This window comes from Oncorhynchus clarkii, chromosome 25, assembly GCF_045791955.1.
Source record: "Oncorhynchus clarkii lewisi isolate Uvic-CL-2024 chromosome 25, UVic_Ocla_1.0, whole genome shotgun sequence".
NCBI classification, from domain to species: Eukaryota; Metazoa; Chordata; class Actinopteri; order Salmoniformes; family Salmonidae; genus Oncorhynchus; species Oncorhynchus clarkii.
This window is the reverse complement of record NC_092171.1, coordinates 4,768,437-4,792,075: the sequence shown is the minus strand read 5'-3', so window position 1 is coordinate 4,792,075 and position 23,639 is coordinate 4,768,437. Positions and strand designations below refer to the sequence as shown.

Here is a 23,639-nt window from a genome sequence, read left to right as displayed (position 1 = left end):
AATAAAACATGTGTCAAGTGTGTGCAGAAGGGAATAATATCATATGGCAGATGAAGGGAAATGCTGCAACTGTGGAGATGAACATGCGCCTGAATTGTTGGAGTGCCTTGTTAGGGTGAAGGAGGATGAGGTGGCAAGGGTAAGGAGTGTCTCCTATCTGGAGGCGGTGAGAAAATTGGAAGGAACTAGTGGCGGGGAAGAAGCAATGGTAGTAGAGCCACCAAGACCAGTGAAGGTTTTTCATCAACCGAGGGATAGTGAAATGCTACATGTTATTAAAAAGGTGGACTTGTATTATTAATTGCAATGGTCGTAAACTGTACAGCACAAACTGTGGAGAAAACTGGAATCATTGTGAATGCGGCTGTACATTTTTTGGGTCTTCACGATTTTACAACCGAGGCGTTGCAGGAAATCCTGTTGGTGAATGTAGCTCCATCACAATAACCTGGGCCTGTGTAGAGCTGTAATTTTGGAGTGGACTGTGATTGAAGAAGTATGGTTTTATTTTTTATTTTATAGTTGACGTGTTTTATTTTGTATGATGTCATTTTACCCCTTTCCAGGAATGTTTTTTATTCAATACCCCGTCCAGCTGGTGGCGGTAATGTACCATTAACATTGGATGTCAACCGCCATTAAACCTCACCAAAGAATAAGACCTTTTTTCAAGATGGCTGCTACCTACATTCCGGTTAGCGTTGTGAAGCATAAACAAAATTAAAACGGAATATATTGATACACACCGAAAGTCGGGACTCCACAGATTATGAGGATGTCTTATTTGTCTGCCTGTGACCTACAGTTATTGATCACCAGCCCCGAGAGTCAAAATGTTTATTTTACACAACATTTTCACCAAACAGCAAACATCGTACAAGGTAAACTTCAATTTGATCTGTGTTTGAGCTATACCTTCATGGCGGGTATGACATTAATTCTTAGGTTGGTAGGAACAAATCTAGCCTATTGTCAATGTTATCTGAGGATGTATGACTTAATGGCTACATAGAATTTCCACAGAGTGGCTATATCTTTGCACAAGAAAAATATGATGTTTCCTGCTTACGTAGGCATCCATTACACAGGGGATCGGCTACTTTGCACCTTTACAGTCTTGTAGCCAATGAGATAAGATTTCCAGGGATATGCAGTTGACCTGGGTGGGACAAAGCAAGGCCTAGAACCTTTTAATGCGTAATGCGAGCTATTGCTACCTGGCTCAGAGACAAGACCCACCGAGCATGCTACAATACATTGTAAACAGATTTCATCGCTTTAATTTCATCGCTTTAGCATAAAAGATGTCGTCTCAAGTGGGGAAAAAGGTAAAAGCTAAGAATATCAAACAAGAAGCTAAAAAAAGGCAGCTATGACGAAGTACACCAACACAGAAGATTTTAATAAAATACTGGAGTAGCTTGTGGCACCTTTCGTCCAAACAGTATCGTTTTCCCCCAACACCAAGGTAAATTACATGACAAAGACAGCAGAGAGGGGGACCATAGTTTGATCAGAACTAACAAGCTGCTTTTTGTGAAATGGAAGGACACTAAGGAAGTAACCATAAAGCATAAGGCATTCAATAACGACCATGTCTCAAGGAGGGTGAAGGTTTCTGTGAAAAACTGCAATGCCAGCATGGGGGGTGTCATGACTCTCCTGTGAAGATCTGAAGGATCAGGTTACAGTGGGTCCTCTCTACAGCGCCTTCTCTCTCCCGCAAAGGGGGAGAGGGGTGAAGTTGGCCATTTTATGATGGTCGTAAATACAGTTGAAGTCGGAAGTTTACATACACCTTAGCATTTAAATACAAATACATTTAAACTAGTTTTTCACAATTCCTGACATTTAATCAGAGTAAAAGTGTCCTGTCTTTGGTCAGTAAGGATCACCACTTGAATTTAAGAATGTGAAATGTCAGAATAATACATTTGGTAGCATTTTCTTTAAATTGTTTAACTTGGGTCAAACGTTTTGGATAGCCTTCCACAAGCTTCCCACAACAAGTTGGGTTTATTTCGGCCCATTCCTCCTGACAGAGCTGGTGTAACCGAGTCAGGTTTGTAGGCCTCCTTGCTCGCACACCTTGCTCGCCTAAGTATGATCTCCAATCAGAGACAACGATAGACAGCTGCCTCTGATTGGGAACCACACTCGGCCAGAAACAAAGAAATAAAGAACATAAAATGCCCACCCAAATCACACCCTGACCAAACAAATAGAGACATAAAAAGGCTCTCTAAGGCCAGGGCGTGACAATGAGTAGGTGTGTCCAAAAGTTTGACTTTGAATGTTATTTTGGCATTAGTATGTGTCTGATATTGTTTGCAAACAATGTCAAATAAAAATTAAAGCTGCATACAAACTTGGGTCTTTTTTTTACTTTCTTGAGTAAGGCAGCTCCAAAATGCAGGTGTTTCTGCCTAGCTCAGTGATTTCTGTGGTGGTGGGGCATGTTCTCTAGTTGCGCCATGATTGGCTTAGTGTTTTATCACTCATGGGGACATTACATCACCGCCAAATCTAAGGGTAGAGCTCGAAAATTCAAGTCCCTTGGGTGCTGCGATAGAGATACATTATAAGTTCCCATCCAAGAATGCTCAAGGTTGTTGCCCATAGATAAAATGATGTCAAATCATGTTATATCTACAGCAGCTTTGATTGAACTGATCATGTCAACATCATACTTTCAAAATCTTAGCTAGCAAGATAGCAGTCATCATCATGAATCGAGTTGACACTCTAATCCTTTTTAATCCTTGTCATATGAAGAGAAATAATGAAGAGAAATTATAGATAAAATGTATCGGTGTTCATCGGCCATTAGGCATAAACATTACACAACAAGTTGGAAATCGTAAATTCAACAATGAGTGGTTTGGAAGGAATCGGTGGCTAACTGCAAGCATTGCAAAGCAATTACTACTGTGCTATTCAGTGGAGTGGGTGTGTGGTCCCAAGTCTGGGTTTAAGGGTCTCTTTTCCAAGCTTAAAATGATAAACATTCAAAGTCGGCCATGGTGTCAATCCAGCATGATTTCTGCCGCGCTCCAAACAACTGGAAACTCAGAACTGTGAAATCTGATTTAAGTGAGTTCAAGACAACTGGGAACTCAAAAAAAAAACTAGTTACAACTGGGAAAATATGTTTTGAACGGGCCTAATAGTAAAGACATGTAATTTACTGGTAAAACATGTATTACATTTGAATATGGCATGAACACAACCAGTTATCTTTTAATCTGATTGTCAAACAAATCACTTTAAAAAGTAAGCTGCACAAAATAATATCAGCATACAAACAGTACACTGTGCACGTGCCATTTGATGAATGGAAAGACTCATCTGTTATACACACCATAAATCTAATGACATTCAGTGATGGTCATTAGGTTTGTACAGTGACATGTATTCATGGTTGCCAAGGGTAGCCATGCTTCCCCAAAAATAAAATAAAGAAAATGTATAAAATAATGTTTTATAATTTTCCTTCAATTTGCAAGTGGCTGAGTCTATCTCATGTCGTACTCATTTAATCCAGACAGCATCAGATATATGGACTACACTTACTGAGACAGAGGGTGCTGTTTCCCTCGGCTCAGATGCTTTCTCTTGTGTCTTGCTGTCGGCGTGCATCTCGGTCAAATGATCAATATTTAGAGAGCCCCAAAGTTTGACGTTTGTTTCCTCCCCTGTAATATGCACTCTAATGAATGGTCAGTCATTACATCCTTAGCTCTGTCAAGGAATTTGAGAGTGCTTACAGCTCCATCCGTCAACTGTTTACCAAAACTGTGGCAGGGTGTCCAATTTGTTTAAACTACAGATTGCCTCTTCAATGGGTAGGTTGAATCTTTGTTCACAAATTATACTTTGAAGTTATTTTATTCCAGTACGCCAGAGGACGCTTTCACAATACATGTAGGAGAAAGGAAGGTGTGTTTGGAATGTTGGTGATCCGGGGCAACTCCAGATGTCCCAATTTACAGCTGTGAAGAAAGGGAAAAAGTAGATCCTGGTTCCTATCATCAAGAAGTATGTGCAAAATGTGTCTTCCTTCAGATGGTGGCATTTTTTTTATTGTTTCGCCCACCAAGCAAGGACTTTTTGTAGGAAGATGACGGACTGAAGATGGCGGTGCAGAATGCCTCATGATGTATGATATATGTGTAAAACGGACTAAATATTAACACTTCAATCTAACTTTGATCCACTTACTCGTGAGCAATAACCTTCAATCTGGATATCAACACAAAACCAATTATAAGGCTAGAGAAATGTATCTACAAATATTACCAACACCAAAACATGTCGGAGAGTAACCAGGGTAAGTATGGAGAACTAATCCCAAAAGAAAACGAGACTCCTCGACAAACACAGACAATTCATGCTTTTCACCACCTGGTATGGTAAGAATGGAAACCGACCTGCTAACGTCGATAAATTGTCAATTGGGCATACTTGAACTAGTCAGTAAAGATATAAAGGAGTTGAAGGCGAGCTTCGAGATGAGTGACGAGAAAGCCACGACATTGGAGAAAGAAACTAAAAAGCTAAAAGGTACTGTCAATATTTTTTAAATGGACGTTAGTGAACCTAAAAAAGAGAACACGTTTCTAAGAGAAGCCTTACTTGATATACAGACTTGGTCGATGCGAGAAAATCTGGTGTTTACCGGAATTAAAGAGGATGAAGGTGAAGAACCAGAGAGATTGGTGAAAGAATTCCTGGTTAAAGCGCTACAGATCCCAGGCGATACGGTCGTCAAAATCAAACTAGAACGTGTACACCGTTTCGGACAGAGAGGACAGTGTGCCGAATCGTTGCCAAATTTGCATTCTTTAAAAATAAAATAATGGTTAACGGCGAGTAATGGAACACTGAACTCGAAAATACAACAATTGATAAAGAAATACACTATACTATTCAAGTTAAAATAATTCGTATTCAATATTATATTTATAGTTTATTGTATTTATCAATAGATAAAAGAAAGCATTAGAAGAAAGGACAATTCATGAAATAATACATCTTCAAAAGTACTCAAAACCCCCACATTAAGCAGGAATCAACATGGTAGAGATAAAAACAGCAAATAGAGGACATAGAAGGCACGGTATGTGGGTATGTGCGGGTGTATATGTGGGGGGAGTGTGGGTGTGTTGGAAGATGGGGTACCTGTGCACTTGGAAAAGTGTGATGACAAGTGAGAGTCTGAGTCTGCCTGGCAGGGTTTGTCCAACAAAGCCAAAACCCCCAGATGGGAGAGCATAATATGCAAGGAGTTTCTAAAGGCTGCTAATGAGAACTTCGACGACCTCGTACATAGCCAGTGGGATTTCCGGTGAAGTACCGCACCCAGGTAGTGGCTGTGCTGGCAACACTGGCTGCAGTAACCTTGGTGGCACAATAATAATCAAATGGTCTGATTGCACAGAGATGCTGGGGAAGGAAAAAGGGGGAGGCTTGCAAGCTGAAGAATACCATCACGGTTGAGATGGGAATTACGGGGGTGGCAGCATCATGTTTTGGTGGTACTTTGCTGCAGGAGGGACTGGTGCACTTCACAAAATAGATGGCATCATGAGGAAAGGAAAATTATGTGGATATATTGACACAACATCTCAAGACATCAGTCAGGAAGTTAAAGCTTGGTCGCAAATGGGTCTTCCAAATGGACAATGACCCCAAGCATACTTCCAAAGTTGTGGCAAAATGACTTAAGGACAACAAAGTCAAGTTATTGGAGTGGCCATCAGAAAGCCCTGGCCCCATTCAATCCTATTGAACATTTGTGGGCAGAACTGAAAAGCGTGTGCAATGAAGAAGGCCTACACACCAGACTCAGTTGCACCAGCTCTGTCAGGAGGAATGGGCCAAAATTTAACCCAACTTATTGTGGGAAGCTTGTGGAAGGCTACCCAAAATGTTTGACCCAAGATAAACAATTTAAAGGCAATGCTACCAAATACTAATTGAGTGTATGTAAACTTTTGACTCACTTGGAATGTGATGAAAAAAATAAAAGCTGAACTAAATCATTCTCTCCACTATTATCCTGACATTTCACATTCTTAAAATAAAGTGGTAATCCTAACTGACCTAAGACGGGGAATTTTTACAAGGATTAAATGTCAGGAATTGTGAAAAACTGAGTTTAAACGTATTTGGCTAAGGTGTATGTAAACTTCCAACTTCAACTATATATATATATATATATATATATATATATATATATATATATATATATATATGTGTGTATATATATATATGTATACTGTATATACAATACAACCAAGGCGAAGGAATTTCAAATGCTTTTGGCTGTTAATCTGCTTCTGATCTGTAGGTGGCACTATGTTCTCTTTTCAAAGGATGGGTACCAATCGCTCAAAGACCCTAGGAGCCAAGTGAACAGGGGTGGTCTGCCAGTCACTGGGATGACAACCCAACTTGGGATGGGGTGAGATTTTAGCGGGTGGAATATTGGAGAACAATTGATGGTTTGGCACACATGTATTTGGGGAGTTTCTCCCATTCTTCTCTGCAGATCCTCTCGTGCTCTGTCAGGTTGGATCGAGAGCATTTTTCAGGTGTCTCCAATGACTTTACTTTCATTAATCTGATGACTGTTATTTATTTAATCCACTAACTGTGTATAATTGTTACCCAATTAAATTAATAATGTAACAATTAACTCATTAGTGGTTTGGGGCACCACAGAAGAGGTTGTTTAATTAAACACTATAAGGTACATATATATTTAATCAATAAACAGTCATCCTATTATTAATCATTACCTCTTATATCATCATTCTGAACAGCCATAACCTCATGCATCTGCAAAAACCCCAGCCATACTCATGATTGAGAACTACACCAATTGGTTTAATTATTTATTCACTAGCTAAGTAAAATGAGAAAACAAGACAACATACACACTTAATACATGAGAAGAAAGTCTCTAGCAGACTGACAAGAGGACAGCTTATTACACAGAGATGGAGAGGGGGAAAAGAGAGCGATAGGAAAAAGGGACTCTTATCATGGATACATTGTATAACCATTCTCCCATTAATCATACACTTTGCACATGAAACGCCGCCCATTTGGAATAATAAATCATGAATGTATTTACTTGTGAGTGCCTTTATCCACTGTTTATCTCTGTCAGAACCAGGCCTTCTTAGGAAGGAAGTGGGTTGGCGGCAGGCTTGTAAGGGTCAGGACCCGTCTCTTCTACTGTTGTTAACGCTTGAAGACAGACAGCCGTGTTGAGTCCCATTGGTGATGATAGTTGGAGAATACGGTGATTTGATACTTGTGATAGGATGGGACAGTTTGAAGCGTAGTATGATGGACCCTCTTAGATTAGCTTTCCTTGATATCTGGCTTAGGACATCTAATCAGCTGTCTCAGTGACTGTCTGAGAGGTGAGCTTCTCGCCTCTTCCGCCTCGTGTTGATATTCAGGATTCAGACCATTATGAGCTGCAGCTCGTCTTCTCTCCCTGGTCTAGAGGAAGGTGAGTTTATTTCTTCACCTCGTGTTGAGGTTCAAAGTTCCAACCATTTCAAAGATGTATCTCTCGTATCTCTCGCCTCACGTTTCCTGGTCTAATGTTAATTTCGTTACCAAGGCTTATTATGAACTCTGGCCAAAAAGGGATGGCTCCGTCCATCTGACATGCTTCCCGACCTCACTCGTGGCGTGCCTACTTATTTCTGCACAGTTTATATGAGATATTAATTTATACCTCCTAAAATCACATTCCTATCTTAACAAAAATACTTGCATAATTGTTCATATTATATGCACAACATATTGGATGGATACTTGACAGATAAATGGGATATACTTTCCAAGTTACAGTATTTCATCCATAGTTTTTAATGACATTACAAAATGAAAGCCAATATTACATTTGTTTTCCAAAGTTCCCCACTGACCATTCCCCACGTTCTTCTGTTATAAATATTGTTCTGGTATTCACATTTTGGACATCAGAGATTTGGGCAGGCAAAAGTCTCTGGAGACAAAAGACATTCCTTTAGTCAGCACTGGATGGTAAAAAGAGTTCTCTTTTGCTTAAAAAATAACCGAATGTGAGCTGACAAACAGTTCCCTCCCACACCCCCCTGTGTGGGTGGGAGAGTGTCTTGTTTTCAACCATTTCCAAGCTAATCTGAGCTATTTGATCCTCACAGGACAGTCATGACCCCAGAGATGTTCGACTGGGTTCAAGTCCTGGCTCTGGCTAGGCCACTCAAAGTCATACAGAGACGTGTCCCGAAGCCACTCCTGCATTATCTTGGCTGTGTGCTTAGGGTTGTTGTCCTGTTAAAGGTGAACCTTCGGCCCAGTCTGAGCTCCTGAGCACTGTGGATCAGGTTTTCATCAGGGACCTCTCTGTACTTTGCGTCGTTCATCTTTTCCTGACTAGTCTCCCAGTACCTGCCACTGAAAAACATCCCTACAGCATGATGCTGCCACTACCATGCTTCATCGAAGGGATGGTGCCAGGTATCCTCCAGACTTGACGCTTGGCATTCAGTCTAAAGAGATACATCTTGGTTTCATCAGACCAGAGAATCGTGTTTATCATGGTCTGAGGGTCCTTTAGGTGCCTTTTGGCAAAATCCAATCTGCCTTTTACTGAGGAGTCGCTTCTTTCTGGCCAATCTACCAAAAGGCCTGATTGGTGGAGTGCTGCAGAGATAGTTGTCCTTCTGGAAGGTTCTACCAACTCCACAGAGGAACTCTGGAGCTCCGACAGAGTGACCATCGGGTTCTTGGTCACCTCCCCGACCAAGGCCCTTCTCCCCCTATGGCTCAGTTTGGCCGGGAGGCCAGCTCTAGGAAGAGTGGTTCCAAACTTCTTCCATTTAAGAATGATGGAGGCCACTGTGTTCTTGGGGACCTTCAATGACACAGAATTTTTTTTTGATAAACTTCCCCAGATCTGTGCCTCGATTCAATCTTGTCTCATAGCTGGTCGGACAATTCCTTTGACCTCATGGCTTGGTTTTTGCTCTGACATGCACTCTCAACTGTGGGACCTTTTATAGACAGGTGCGTTTCTTTCCAAATCATGTCCAATCCATTTAATTTACCACAGGTGGACTCCAATCAAGTTGTAGAAACATCTAAAGGATGATCAATGGAAAAAGGATGCACTTGTTGTGGCTGCTTGTCACACCCTGGTCGAAGTATTTTGTGTTTATCTTTATTTATTTGGTCAGGCCAGGGTGTGGCATGGGTTTTTGTAGGTGGTGTGTATGTATGGGGATTGTAGCTAGTGGGGTGTTCTAGCTAAGTCTATGGCTGTCTGAAGTGGTTCTCAATCAGAGGCAGGTGTTTATCGTTGTCTCTGATTGGGAACCATATTTAGGCAGCCATATTCTTTGAGTTGGTCGTGGGTGATTGTCCTTAGTGTTAGTTTGCACCAGTTTAGGCTGTTTCGGTTTTCATTACGTTTATTATTTTGCACTGTTTGTATTTAGATTCGTGTTGCTATAGTCACAATAAACATGGATCGTAATCTACACGCCGCATTTTGGTCCGACTCTCCTTCTCATCAAGAAAACCGTTACACTGCTTTGCGTTATATATTGTTGTCTCTACCTTCTTGCCCTTTGTGCTCTTGTCTGTGCCCAATTAATGTTTGTACCATGTTTTGTGCTGCTACCATATTGTGTTGCTACCATGTTGTGTGGTTGTCATGTTGTGTTGCTACCATACTGTGTTGTCATGTGTTGATGCCTAGCTATGTTGTTGTCTTAGGTCTCTCTTTATGTAGTGTTGCGTTCTCTCTCTTGTCGTGATGTGCGTTTTGTCTTATATTTATATTTTATTTTTGTATTTTTAATCCCAGTCCCCGCAGGAGGCTTTTGTCTTTTGGTGGGCCGTCATTGTAAATAAGAATGTGTTCTTAACTGACTTGCCTAGTTAAATAAGAGTTAATAAAAATAAAATAAAAACCCGAGCTCAATTTTGAGTCACATGGCAAAGGGTCTGAATACTTACATTATTGTGTGTGGATTGATAAGGGGGAAAAATGATTTCATCAATGTTAGAATAAGGTGTATTGTAACAAAATGTGGAAAAAAGTCAAGGGGTTGGAATACTTTCCATCTACAGATATACAATACACCATTTGTAGACTATCAGCAGCATTTCCACAGCATGTCTTTAGCCTTTCAGTAGCACCACCACAGTATACAGACACTTTCTTGTTGAAAGTCAGCAGACATGCAGTTGACATGTTACTGATTGTCTGTAGATAATATGTAGAGCATCTACAGATGGACCATCCAAATAAAGTGTTACCAAAAATATGCGCAGCATTAAAACAGCCAAATAGGTCATATCTTTGAAATGGAGGCGGGGGGGTTGCTGGATGACATTTGAAATGAGGCGAGAATCTGAGAAAGGGAATAAAAAAGAAGATTGGGCTCAGATAGGATTCTGGCTTTCGTTTGTTGAGCTATTGGCCTTTGGAGGCAGGCTGCAGTGGAACTGGCAGCGTTGTCGGCAGCAACAGCGTTGCCGGTGGTAACATGGCATTGCCGTGGAGACGGGTCTGAGTGAAGGGAGATAACAGAGTCCTCTGACAGGTCAATTTGAAGTGAAGGCCTGAGATGTGTCACACAGCGAGGGAATAACAAGACAGATAGACAGTGTAACACACGGAGGAGAGGAGCAAGGGAGTGAGAGATGTACGTCAATGGAAGGAGAGAAAATAAGGAGAGAGAGAGTGAGGGAATGCTAGAGACAGAAGGAAAGAGGAGATGGAGTGATTTAAGAGGAAGGGGGAGAGATGAAGGGCGAGGCTGAAAGGAGGGAAATGGAGAGGGGGAGTGAGAGTGAGAGATGGAGGAGGAGGAGGAAAGTGGGAATGAGGGAGGACGAGATGGAGTGTCTGTGTATGAAAGATGGGAGGGGGAGTGAGGTGGAGTGAGACAAAGTGAGACAAGGGATGAGCAAGTGAGGGATGGATTCACACAGAGAAAAGGGGAGATTCAAGTAGAGAGAGGTGTGGCGTGGGGTGGTCTAGTGGTTAAAGAAATAGTTTGGGATTTTGGCAATGAAGCCCTTTATCTACTTCCCCAGAGTCAGATGAACTCAGCTGCTTTTGTCTTATACTCACTTCAGGCCTTCACTTCACACCTTCTACACCGGCTTGTCTCTTCATTATAGACACACACCAAAAAATAAAAGAGGAGTGTAGAAAAGTGGTAGCAAGGAAAATGTGTTACTTACTGGTGTCGATGGTGAGGAGAAAGGTGACAGAGCTATCAGGGATTTCACACACGTTGCGAACGGACACCTGGCACGTGTAGTTGGCAAAGTCCTTCAGCCTCAGGTTTTTCAGCTTCAGCACCTCGGTCTCCCCCTGTGTGACATAAAACATTGACTGGTTACACAGATATAACAGTAGTATTCTTCACAAACACACATGCATATGTGCACAAACACAGTACAGTTACACAATCTCTTACACACACCATAAATACCGTTATACACATGTTGGTACATTCATTAATGCACTGTCATTTGAACACAGTGTATACACTCTCACACACACACAAACACGCGCTCCTACACATGCAAATCTACAAAATAAATATAATCTCTCTCAGACACAGCACACACACTCTCAGAAAAAAAGGTTTAGATTTGTTCTTAAAGGGGTACAAACGCTTGTCACTGTAGTGGTACCCTGGAAGGTACTGTACGTCCTTTGTACCTTTCAGTTTAATGTTTTATTAGTAGTATGTACTGGATACATAGGGTAGACACCGTCCAACAAACTGCTTACTTGCAGGTTCATTCTCAACAATAAGAAATAATAAACGATAAGAATACGAACAAAAAGTAAATGGCTGAATTTATAGTCCAGTATTTACACGCGTTTTGGGAAAGCGGGGATTGGGGTGCAAAGTGTTTAAATTGTGCAGTATTTAGCAATACTAATGATAATGTGGTGGCAGCAGTTGTGATGTGTGTGTAGCATGCATCTATATGTGTATGTGTGTGTGTGAAGATGAGTGTATATCTGTGTGGGTCAGTGTGGAGAGTCAATGCATGTGGTCAGTCCAATTCACTCTTATAGATAGAAGGTATCAGACCTCATGCTCCGTTGTTATCAGATCTCATGTTCCGATACCGTCTGCCCGAGGGTAAGGAAGAGAAACAGCTCGTGGTTGGTGTGTGTGGGGTCCTTGATGATGCTGCGGTCCTTCTTCAGGCACTGTTTCGAGTAGATCTTCTGGATGAGTGGGAGCACAGTCCCAGAGATGTTCTGGGCCTTCTTCACCACCCTCTGGAGATCCTTGCGGTTGTGGACGGAGCAATTCCAGTACCAAGGCCATGATTTAACCGGTCAGGACAGAATTTTTTTTTTTCTTTAGCCGCCTTAGGAAGTAGAGACGCTATTGCGCCCTCTTGACAAGAGTGGTGTGTTGTTGATCCATTTCAAGTCCTCAGGGATGTGGATGCCGACTCTCTCTACTGCAGTACCATTGATGTGGATCAAGACATGGTTACTTCTCTGCTTCCTGGAGTCAACAATCAACTCCTTCGTTTTGCTGACATTAAGGGAGATGCCAGTTCACTTACCTCTTCCCTATAGGCTGACTCGTCATTATTGGTTATTAGGCCTATAAACATGGTGTCATCAGCAAACTTGATGATGGGGTTGGTGTCGTGCAAAGCCACGCAGTCGTTGTTTTTCTATTTTTTTCTATCTTTATTTAAATCAGTACTGTAAGGGGCCAAAGTTTTAAGGGGTGGTGGGGTGTGTTAGGGATAGTGGAAAATATACTGTATATAGGTGTTTTGTGAACAAGTGTGCAATGCACTTTCCAAACTGTGAAAGGCAGCAATAAGCAAGAAAGTTTTCCAAAGCTACGCTTTTGAACCTATACTATCTTGTCCCCTAAGGTACATTATTGGCAATTTTAAGGTGCAACATCAGAGAAGGCGTGTTTCCAAAGAGGCTTGGTTTATATAGCTAGAACTACTCTACTGGTGCCAAAATTTGACGGCAGGGTGTCAGAAAATATTATTAAAAGTGTACACTATTCATCTATGGCAAAGATACATATGTTTCCCTTTTCATCCATGTCTGGTGTTTGTTAGTTCTTGGCTAGCTAGGTCTTCAGCCAGCATGGAACAGAAGCGGGAGAAGGAATGATTAAAACTCAGACGCAGTTGTCAAAGTAAACACATCTGTCAGTGCTGATGTGAACCACATCACAAAAGACACGCCAAACGGGAGATGTATAAAAAATATACAGTATATACATTTAATTATTTTATTTTATTTAACCTTTATTTAACCAGGTAGGCTAGTTCAGAAAAAGTTCTCATTTACAACTCTGACATGACCAAGATAAAGCAAAGCAGTTCGACACATACAACAACACAGAGTTACACATGGAATAAACAAACATACAGTCAATAATACAGTAGATTTAAAAAATAAGTATATACACAGTGTGTGCAAATGAGGTAGGATAAGGGAGGTAAGGCAGTAAAATAGGCAATAGTGGCGAAGGAAATTATGATATAAGAATTAAACACTGGAGTGATAGAAGTGCAAGTAGAGATACTGGGGTGAAAAGGAGCAAAATAAATAAATACAGTATTGGGATGTGGGAGTTGGATGGGCTATTTACAGATGGGCTATGTACAGGTGCAATGATCTGTGAGCTGCTCTGACAGCTGGTGCTTGAAGTTAGTGAGGGAGATATGAGACACTGGCTTCAGTAATTTTTTGCAGTTCGTTCCAGTCATTGGCAGCAGAGAACTGGAAGGAAAGACGGCCAAAGGAAGAGTTCGCTTTGGGGGTGACCAGTGAAATATACCTGCTGGAGCACGTGCTAAGGGTGGGTGCTGCTATGGTGACCAGTGAAATGAGATAAGGCGGGGTTTTACCAAGCAAAGACTTGTAGATGACCTGGAGCCAGTGGGTTTGGCGACGAGTATGAAGCGAGGGCCAGCCAACGAGAGCATACAGGTCGCAGTAGTGGGTAGTATATGGGGCTTTGGTGACAAAACAGATGCACTGTGATAGACTGCATCCAATTTGTTGAGTAGAGTGTTGGAGGCTATTTTGTAAATGACATCGCCGAAGTTGAGGATCGATAGGATAGTCAGTTTTACGAGGGTATGTTTGGCAGTATGAGTGAAGGATGCTTTGTTGCGATATAGGAATGATTCTAGATTTAATGTTGGATTAGATATGCTTAATGTGGGTCTGGAAGGAGACACCTAGGTATTTGTAGTTGTCTTACATATTCTAGGTCAGAACCGCCCAGAGTAGTGATGCTGGACGGGCGGGCAGTTGCAGGCAGCAATCGGTTGAAGAGCATGCATTTAGTTTTACTTGCATTTAAGAGCAGTTGGAGCCCACAGAAGGAGAGTTGTATGGCATTGAAGCTCATCTGGAGGTTAGTTAACACAGTGTCCAACGAAGGGCCAGAGGTATACCGAATGATGTCGTCTGCGTAGAGGTGGATCAAAGAATCACCAGCAGCAAGAGCGACATCATTGATGGATACAGAGAAGAGAGTCGGCCCGAGAATTGAACCCTGTGGCACCCCCATAGAGACTGCCAGAGGTCTGGACAACAGGCCCTCCGATTTGACACACTGAACCCTATCAGAGAAGTAGTTGGTGAACCAGGCGAGGCAGTGATTAGAGAACCCAAGGCTGTTGAGTCTGCCGATAAGAATGTGGTGATTGACAGAGTCGAAAGCCTTGGCTAGGTCAATGAATATGGCTGTACAGTATTGTCTCTTATCGATGGCAGTTATGATATCCCTACCCCGGTCAACAGCCCTGCACCCCCCACAGCAACTCGCCCACGACTCCCCCATTTCTCCTTCACCCAAATCCAGATAGCTGATGTTTTAAAAGAGCTGCAAAATATGGACCTCTACAAATCAGCTGGGCTAAACAATCTGGACCCTCTCTTTCAAAAATGATCTGCCGAAATTGTTGCAACCCCTATTACTAGCCTGTTCAACCTCTCTTTCATATCGTCTGAGATCCCCAAAGATTGGAAAGCTGCCGCGGTCATCCCACTCTTCAAAGGGGGAGACACTATAGACCCAAACTGCTACAGACCTATATCTATTCTACCCTGCCTTTGTAAGGTCTTTGAAAGCCAAGTTAACAAACAGATTACCGACCATTTCGAATCCCACCGTAACTTCTCCACTATGCAATCTGGTTTCGGAGCTGGTCATGGGTGCACCTCAGCCACCCTCAAGGTCCTAAACGATATCATAACCGCCATCGATAAGAGACATTACTGTGCAGCTGTATTCAGACTCAACAGCCTTGGTTTGCACTTACTGTATAGTCACAGAAAAAACCTGAGTTGTGTTGAGGAGGCACAAAACACACAATGTAAGACGCATATAAACCATTTTCATTGTTTATGTTGCAAAACTGTTTACATTGTGACCTACTGAGCATGATCCAGGCAAACATGGCCTCTTCTACCCTCTCTACCCTTCTCCCCTCCCGCTCCCCTTCTATTGGCAGCCCCTTGGCGTTTCGGCGTTGCCCACTTCGCCCCGAGCTGTGTGGTCACTCTGCACCCAGACAGCCCTCTTTTTTCCTTGGCCAGGGCTCCCCCAGAGCCCCAGACAAAAGGAGGTTTCCTTTAATTCATGCCCAACGGGCGGGGACCGCTGCTGGGGTAGCTGTTCTAGCATGTGCCCTGGTGTTTGTTTTGCTCATAAAGGTGCTGTCAGAATGGATTGGAGGCACTAACTAGACTGCTTTTATGTTGCTGTTTGGTGACGGATGGGGTTTAAAGGGGGTTTAAAGGGACCTGTGGTTTTAAAGATAGGGGTTCTGCTGCAGAAGATGAGTGCTTATGTGTGTGTTGTGGTTGAAAACGGTATAGGAGCATTGTGTACTGTATCAATAAGGGTTTGTGTAGAAGGGAGAGAGAGAGAAAAATGGTGAGAAAGTTAAAAGGGAGAGAGAATGAGGTCATTGGCAGTCAGGCTTAGGTTCAGACACACCGTTCCCCTTTCCATCCTCCTCTTTTCCCTGATCACAGAGGTAGGGGGCAGAGAAGTGGACATTTGGGTTCAGCGTCACATTTTCAGAGGCTCGGAAAAGCTGATGATCCTGGCTTTGTTTATGTCCCAAGTCTCCCCCTTCTCTCAGATCCTTCCAGCGACACTCTAAAACACAGGACACACACACACAGGACATCACAGATGTGCCCCGGACTCAGAGGTGCAGGCATGAAGCAGGGATTCTGGAAACGCCATTAAAGTCATAACTCTGTACATGAACTCCGCTTATTCCCAGCGCAGATACAGACATACTGTAGTCGCTTGTAAGGACTCATGCGCAAAGGCAGGAGAATGCACACGCACACGATAACATTCTTGCTCACCGACACACATCACTCAGATCCACACTGCATTCTCACACACACACATGCACACACACACACGCGCGCGCACACACACACACACAATGGATAAATACAAGACACACATCACTCTCACTCAGATCCGCACCTCATTCTGACACACACACACAGTTGAAGTCGAAAGTTTACATACACCTTAGCCAAATACATTTAAACTCAGTTTTTCACAATTGCTGACATTTAATCCTTGTAAGAATTCCCTGTTTTAGGTCAGTTAGGATCACCACTTTATTTTAAGAATGTGAAATGTCAGAATAATAGTAGAGAGAATTATTTATTTTAGCTTTTATTTCTTTCACCACATTCCCAGTGGGTCAGAAGATTACAGACACTCAATTAGTATTTAGTAGATTTGCCTTTAAATTGTTTAACTTGGGTCAAACGTTTCGGGTAGCCTTCCACAATAAGTTGGCTGAGTTTTGGCCCGTTCCTCCTGACAGAGCTGGTGTAACTGAATCACACACAAATTTTCTATAGGATTGAGGTCATGGCTTTGTGATGGCCACTCCAATATTTTGACTTTGTTGTCCTTAAGCTATTTTGCCACAACTTTGGAAGTATGCTTGGGGTCATTGTCCATTTGGAAGACCAATTTGCGACGAAGCTTTATCTTCCTGACTGATGTCTTGAGATGTTGCTTCAATATATCCACATATTTCCTTTCCTCATGATGCCATCTATGAAGTGTGAAGTGCACAGACCCTTCTGCAGCAAAGCACCCCCACAACATGATGCTGCCACCCCCACAACATGATGCTGCCACCCCAATACTTCACGATTGGGATGGTGTTCTTCAGCTTGCAAGCCTCCCCCTTTTCCTCCAAACATAACAATGGTCATTATGGCCAAACAGTTTCATCAGACCAGGGGACATTTCTCCAAAAAGTAAGATATTTGTCCCCCGTGTGTAGTTGCAAACCGTAGTCTGGCTTTCTTATGGCGGTTTTGGAGCAGTGCCTTCTTCCTTGCTGAGCAGCCTTTCAGGTTATGTCACTATAGGACTCGTTTCACTGTGGATATATATACTTTTGTACCTGTTTCCTCCAGCATCTTCACAAGGTCCTTTGCTGTTGTTCTGGGATTGATTTGCACTCTTTGCACCAACGTGCTTTCATCTCTAGGAGACAGAATGCGTCTCCTTCCTGAGCGGTATGAAGGCTGCGTGGTCCCATGGTGTTTATAATTGCGTACAATTGTTTGTACAGATGAGTGTGGTACCTTTAGGCGTTTGGCAATTGCTCCGAAGGATGAACCGGCCTTGTGGAGGTCTGCCATTTTTTTCTGAGGTCTTGGCTGATTTCTTTTGATTTTCCCATGATGTCAAGCAAAGAGGCACTGAGTTTGAAGGTAGGCCTTGAAATACATCCACAGGTTCACCTCCAATTGACTCAAATTATGTCAATTAGCCTATCAGAAGCTTCTGAAGCCATGACATCATTTTCTGGAATTCTTCAAGTTGTTTAAAGGCACAGTCAACTTAGTATATGTAAACTTCTGACCCACTGGAATTGTGATACAGTGAATTATAAGTGAAATAATCTGTCTGTAAACAATTGTTGGAAAAATTACTTGTGTCATGCACAAAGTAGATAACCTAACCGACATACCACAACTATAGTTTGTTAACAAGAAATTTGTGCAGTGGTTGAAAAACGAGTTTTAATAACTTCAACCTAAGTGTATGTAAACTTCCGACTTCAACTGTACATAGTCCACAGATGTTCCGGATTAGCTGATTAGCTATCCTGATTAGTTTCCTGCCAGTGTCATCTGCCAAAATAAAGAGAGGGAGAGAGAGAGTGACAGGGAAATGAGGTAAGAAGTCGCAGAGATGGAAATGAGTTGCCAATCAGTAGGTGGAAGTTAAATTGTGTTTGTGTGACTGAGCATGCCGTCAATATGCCAAATAGGCTGGCAGCAAGTTGGCAGGAAGCAAGTAAGCACATTTTTTCTACATTGAAGAATACAAGTGAAGACATCAAACTTTTAAATATCGCATATGGAATCATGCAGTAACCAGGAAAGTTTGAAACAAATTACATTTGATTTTAGATTCTTCAAAGTGGCCACCCTTTGCCTTGACAGCTTTGTATTCTCTTGGTATTCTCTCAACCAGATTAACCTGGATTGCTTTTCTAACAGTCTTGTTGGAGTTCCCACATACGATGAGCACTTGTTGGCTGCTTTCCCTTCACTCTGCAGTCCAACTCATCCCAAACCATCTCATCTGTGTTGTGGAGGCCAGGTCATCTGATGCAGCACTCCATCCTTCTTCGTCAAATAGCCCTTACCCAACCTGGAGTATTAACCAGATGGGATGTTGTATCGCTGCAAAATGTTGTGCTAGCCATGTTGGTTAAGTGTGCCTTGAATTCTAAATAAATCACAGACAGTGTCACCAGCAAAGCACCCTCACACATCACACCTCCTCCTCCATGCTTCACGGTGGGAACCACACATGGAGAGATCATCCGTTCACCTACTCTGCGTCTCACAAAGACACTGTGGTTGGAACCAAAAATCTCACATTTGGCTCATCAGACCAAAAAACAGATTCCCACCGGTGTAATGTCCATTGCTCGTGTTTCTTGGCCCAAACAAGTCTCTTCTTATTATTTATTTTAAGCAATTCGACCATAAAGGCCTAATTCACACGGTCTCCTCTGAACAGTTGATGTTGAGATGTGTCTATTACTTGAACTCTGTCAAACATTTATTTGGGCTGCAATCTGAGGAGCAGTTAACTCTAAAAATCTTGGTTGACCCAACTGCTGGGTTTTAGGCATTGGATCACTTAAAGCCAATTCATGGTTGATCCGAAAATGTGGTCAGGCTCCGTATGGAGGGTGTGACACAATTGCGGAGCCTCCAAAGGCCAATTTGAGCTCCGTACCGCATCGCCGTGCGCCTCACAAGTTTTGTAACAATGCGTATGGCTAAGCATAGCTCTATATAGCGCCACATTGACATGATTGGTGGGCGGGAGGTCTTGTATAAACACAAACTCACTTCCTTGACAACTTCCTTCACAACAGCTCTGCTCCGCGAAACACAAGAAGTATGATTCTGACTTCGACAGAGTCCATATCACTGTATATACTGCATGGCCAATGTAGACGTCAGATTGAACATGCAGCACCTTTTAGTTGGGTTGATTTCTTAAAAAATTGCTGGGTAATTGATGCTGGGTGCTGTGTTATTGATGCTGGGTTATTGAGATATGACCCAGCGGGTCAGCTCAAAAGAATGGAGGCGTGGCTTAGTAGGGGCATGGCTTTCAGATAGTTATTTTTGTCCACGCGTGAGAGTAAATGTCATTCCAGTTCATCTGTTCCGTTGTATGTTATCACATGTTAAGGTTAAACAACTACACTTTTGAAGCTTTAATTAGGCTTACAGAATTGCATGAGTTCCCCAAGGGCCTATGCATATCCATATGGATTAAGATTTGGGATAGAATTAAAACAAAAATATCAAAAACAACTTCCTATCGCTGGATTTGAATGTGCAACCTTTGGACGCGAGGCAGAGGCAGATGCATACACCCATCCCCCATTCCTGTCCACAACACCATAGTGCAGGTTTTCCCAAATTTGGTCCTCGGGACCACAAGGGGTGCACGTTTTGGTTTTGTCCCAGCGATACACAGCAGATTAAAATAATCAACTAATCATACAGCTTTCATCATTTGAATCAGCTGTGTAATGTTAGGGCAAAAAAATAAACGTGCATGCCTTGGGGTCCCGAGGGCCGAGTTTGGGAAACGCTGCCCTAGCAAAACTGAAACCTACTTTAAGGTAACAATGCTCACTGTTACCCCTAGTGGCCAGTTTCCACATCATCTCCCGACATTGTATCACGGGTGACCTGGATAAAATTAACCCATGTTTGGGTGATCCAAACAACCCAACATGCTCTGTTATTAACGCAACCCAACTGTCTGGGTCAAAATAACCCAGCATGTGTTCAGTCCAGCATCTAAATTGGGTTGTTTTTAACTCAACATCTTTTAGAGTGTAGATGTCCACTCAGTTATCCTTTCTTTGTTGCGGTTAATTTGTGTGTGGGTATGTAGTGAGCCTGAGCATATACTATTCTATGGGTTGTGGGTCTGTTATCTTTGATCTGTTGCATGGGGTACAATGCTAGTAGCTTAAGAGTGTAAATGTGTGTTTGTGGTCCTCGTACCATACCTGTGTGTATAGCGGTTCGTAGATGTCCACTCCTTGATCCTTGCTCTGCTCTATGGGAATGGTGCCTCGTTTCCAGATGAAGCGGGCCGGGGGGTTGGAGTTGACAGTACAGCGGAGGAACACCGTCTTCTCCTGGTAGAAGCTCCCGCGCACATCGCTGATGGTCTGGTGCACCGTCAGAACTGGTTTGTCAAGGTCTGGGCACACACACAGACACACAGATGCACTTCATCAATATCAAGAATACGTTCATCCAAACTATACTAAATTCCATCAATCATATTTTACAGACTATGTGGGGACCTTCCTCACAATGGTTAGACATCAGTAATGTACACAGCCTTCACCTACTGTACCTTACACCACACTGAGACACTCCACAAATGAATCAGGAAAATATCTACACGAAAGGTTTGCCTGCCCAAAACCATTTTAATCACACATAAATGTCAAGAAATCAAAAGGGGATGAATACTTATGATAGGCACTGTAGATTCAGCAGGGAACTGTGTGTGTGTGTCTACGTGACTCAGGCACTTGTGGCTTCCTTGCTGTGTTATTTAGGAGCAGCCCTCTATTCTATTGTGACTAAGAGATAAAGATAGAAGCACATCTAAACACTAAATACAACTTGATAAGGCTGAAGGTTGATTGGGACCAGTTTATTAGCCGACTACTCACTGTTATTAGGAAAAGAGCCATGCTAAATTGTCTCTTTTAGACAACTATCCCAGAAAAGACAGAATTGTTAAAAGGCTTCTCTTCTTCAAGTGGGGAGAAATGGAACAGTACAGTACAGTACACAATGCACAAGTAGATTCTCTCTCTTTCTTTCCGTTCCTCTCTCTCTCTCTCACACACACACATTCTCTCTCACACGCACACGGAAACGCACACACATCCTGTCCCCTAACTCATCTTTCAACACAAAGGCAAAAGGAATTTGGGGTCAATTGCAAAGCCTTCTCCAAAAATGACACAGGAGGACTCAGATTAACAAACACAAATTGAAATATCTCAAAAAATGAATGTCCTATCAACATGACATTTTCAGGGGTTATACAATAATATGAGCATAAAATGAAATACAATTACATGCATACACAGTACCAGTCAAATGTTTTTACACATCTACCCATTCAATGGTTTTTCTTTATTTTTACTATTGTAAAATAATATATAATATTCTATATTATATATTATATATATAATAGGGAAAACATCAAAACAATGAAATACAGTACCTTGCGAAAGTATTCGGCCCCCTTGAACTTTGCGACCTTTTGCCACATTTCAGGCTTCAAACATAAAGATATAAAACTGTATTTTTTTGTGAAGAATCAACAACAAGTGGGACACAATCATGAAGTGGAACGACATGTATTGGATATTTCAAACTTTTTTAACAAATCAAAAACTGAAAAATTGGGCGTGCAAAATTATTCAGCCCCCTTTAATTAAGTTAATACATTGTAGCGCCACCTTTTGCTGCGATTACAGCTGTAAGTCGCTTGGGGTATGTCTCCATCAGGTTTGCACATCGAGAGACTGACATTTTTTCCCTTTCCTCCTTGCAAAACAGCTCAAGCTCAGTGAGGTTGGATGGAGAGCATTTGTGAACAGCAGTTATCAGTTCTTTCCACAGATTCTCGATTGGATTCAGGTCTGGACTTTGACTTGGCCATTCTAACACCTGGATATGTTTATTTTTGAACCATTCCATTGTAGATTTTGCTTTATGTTTTGGATCATTGTCTTGTTGGAAGACAAATCTCCATCCCAGTCTCAGGTCTTTTGCAGACTCCATCAGGTTTTCTTCCAGAATGTTCCTGTATTTGACTCCATCCATCTTCCCATCAATTTTAACCATCTTCCCTGTCCCTGCTGAAGAAAAGCAGGCCCAAACCATGATGCTGCCACCACCATGTTTGACAGTAGGGATGGTGTGTTCAGCTGTGTTGCTTTTACGCCAAACATAACGTTTTGTATAGTTGCCAAAAAGTTCAATTTTGGTTTCATCTGACCAGTGCACCTTCTTCCACATGTTTGGTGTGTCTCCCAGGTGGCTTGTGGCAAACTTTAAACGACACTTTTTATGGATATCTTTAAGAAATGGCTTTCTTCTTGCCACTCTTCCATAAAGGCCAGATTTGTGCAATATACGACTGATTGTTGTCCTATGGACAGAGTCTCCCACCTCAGCTGTAGATCTCTGCAGTTCATCCAGAGTGATCATGGGCCTCTTGGCTGCATCTCTGATCAGTCTTCTCCTTGTATGAGCTGAATGTTTAGAGGGACGGCCAGGTCTTGGTAGATTTGCAGTGGTCTGATACTCCTTCCATTTCAATATTATCGCTTGCACAGTGCTCCTTGGGATGTTTAAAGCTTGGGAAATCTTTTCGTATCCAAATCCGGCTTTAAACTTCTTCACAACAGTATCTCGGACCTGCCTGGTGTGTTCCTTGTTCTTCATGATGCTCTCTGCGCTTTTGACGGACCTCTGAGACTATCACAGTGCAGGTGCATTTATACGGAGACTTGATTACACACAGGTGGATTGTATTTATCATCATTAGTCGTTTAGGTCAACATTGGATCATTCAGAGATCCTCACTGAACCTCTGGAGAGAGTTTGCTGCACTGAAAGTAAAGGGGCTGAATAATTTTGCACGCCCAATTTTTCAGTTTTTGATTTGTTAAAAAAGTCTGAAATATCCAATAAATGTCGTTCCACTTCATGATTGTGTCCCACTTGTTGTTGATTCTTCACAAAAAAATACAGTTTTATATCTTTATGTTTGAAGCCTGAAATGTGGCAAAAGGTCGCAAAGTTCAAGGGGGCCGAATACTTTCGCAAGGCACTGTAACACATATACAGTTGTGACTAAAAGTTTTGAGAAAGTCACAAATATACATTTTCACAAAGTCTGCTGCCTCAGTTTGTATGATGGCAATTTGCATATACTCCAGAATGT

At 42.2% G+C, this 23,639-nt stretch overlaps 1 protein-coding gene across 1 annotated transcript in view; it reads right to left on the bottom strand.

Moving 5' to 3' along the window:
* Positions 1–23,639, bottom strand: part of LOC139383484 (MAM domain-containing glycosylphosphatidylinositol anchor protein 1-like) — a 297,322-nt gene that overhangs the window by 121,707 nt on the left and 151,976 nt on the right. The window contains exons 5-6 of the mRNA XM_071128041.1: positions 20,665–20,861; positions 11,266–11,398 (exon numbers count right to left, since the gene is read on the bottom strand). Coding sequence (XP_070984142.1) covers positions 11,266–11,398; positions 20,665–20,861 — 330 coding nt within the window. The remainder of the gene's footprint in view (positions 1–11,265; positions 11,399–20,664; positions 20,862–23,639) is intronic.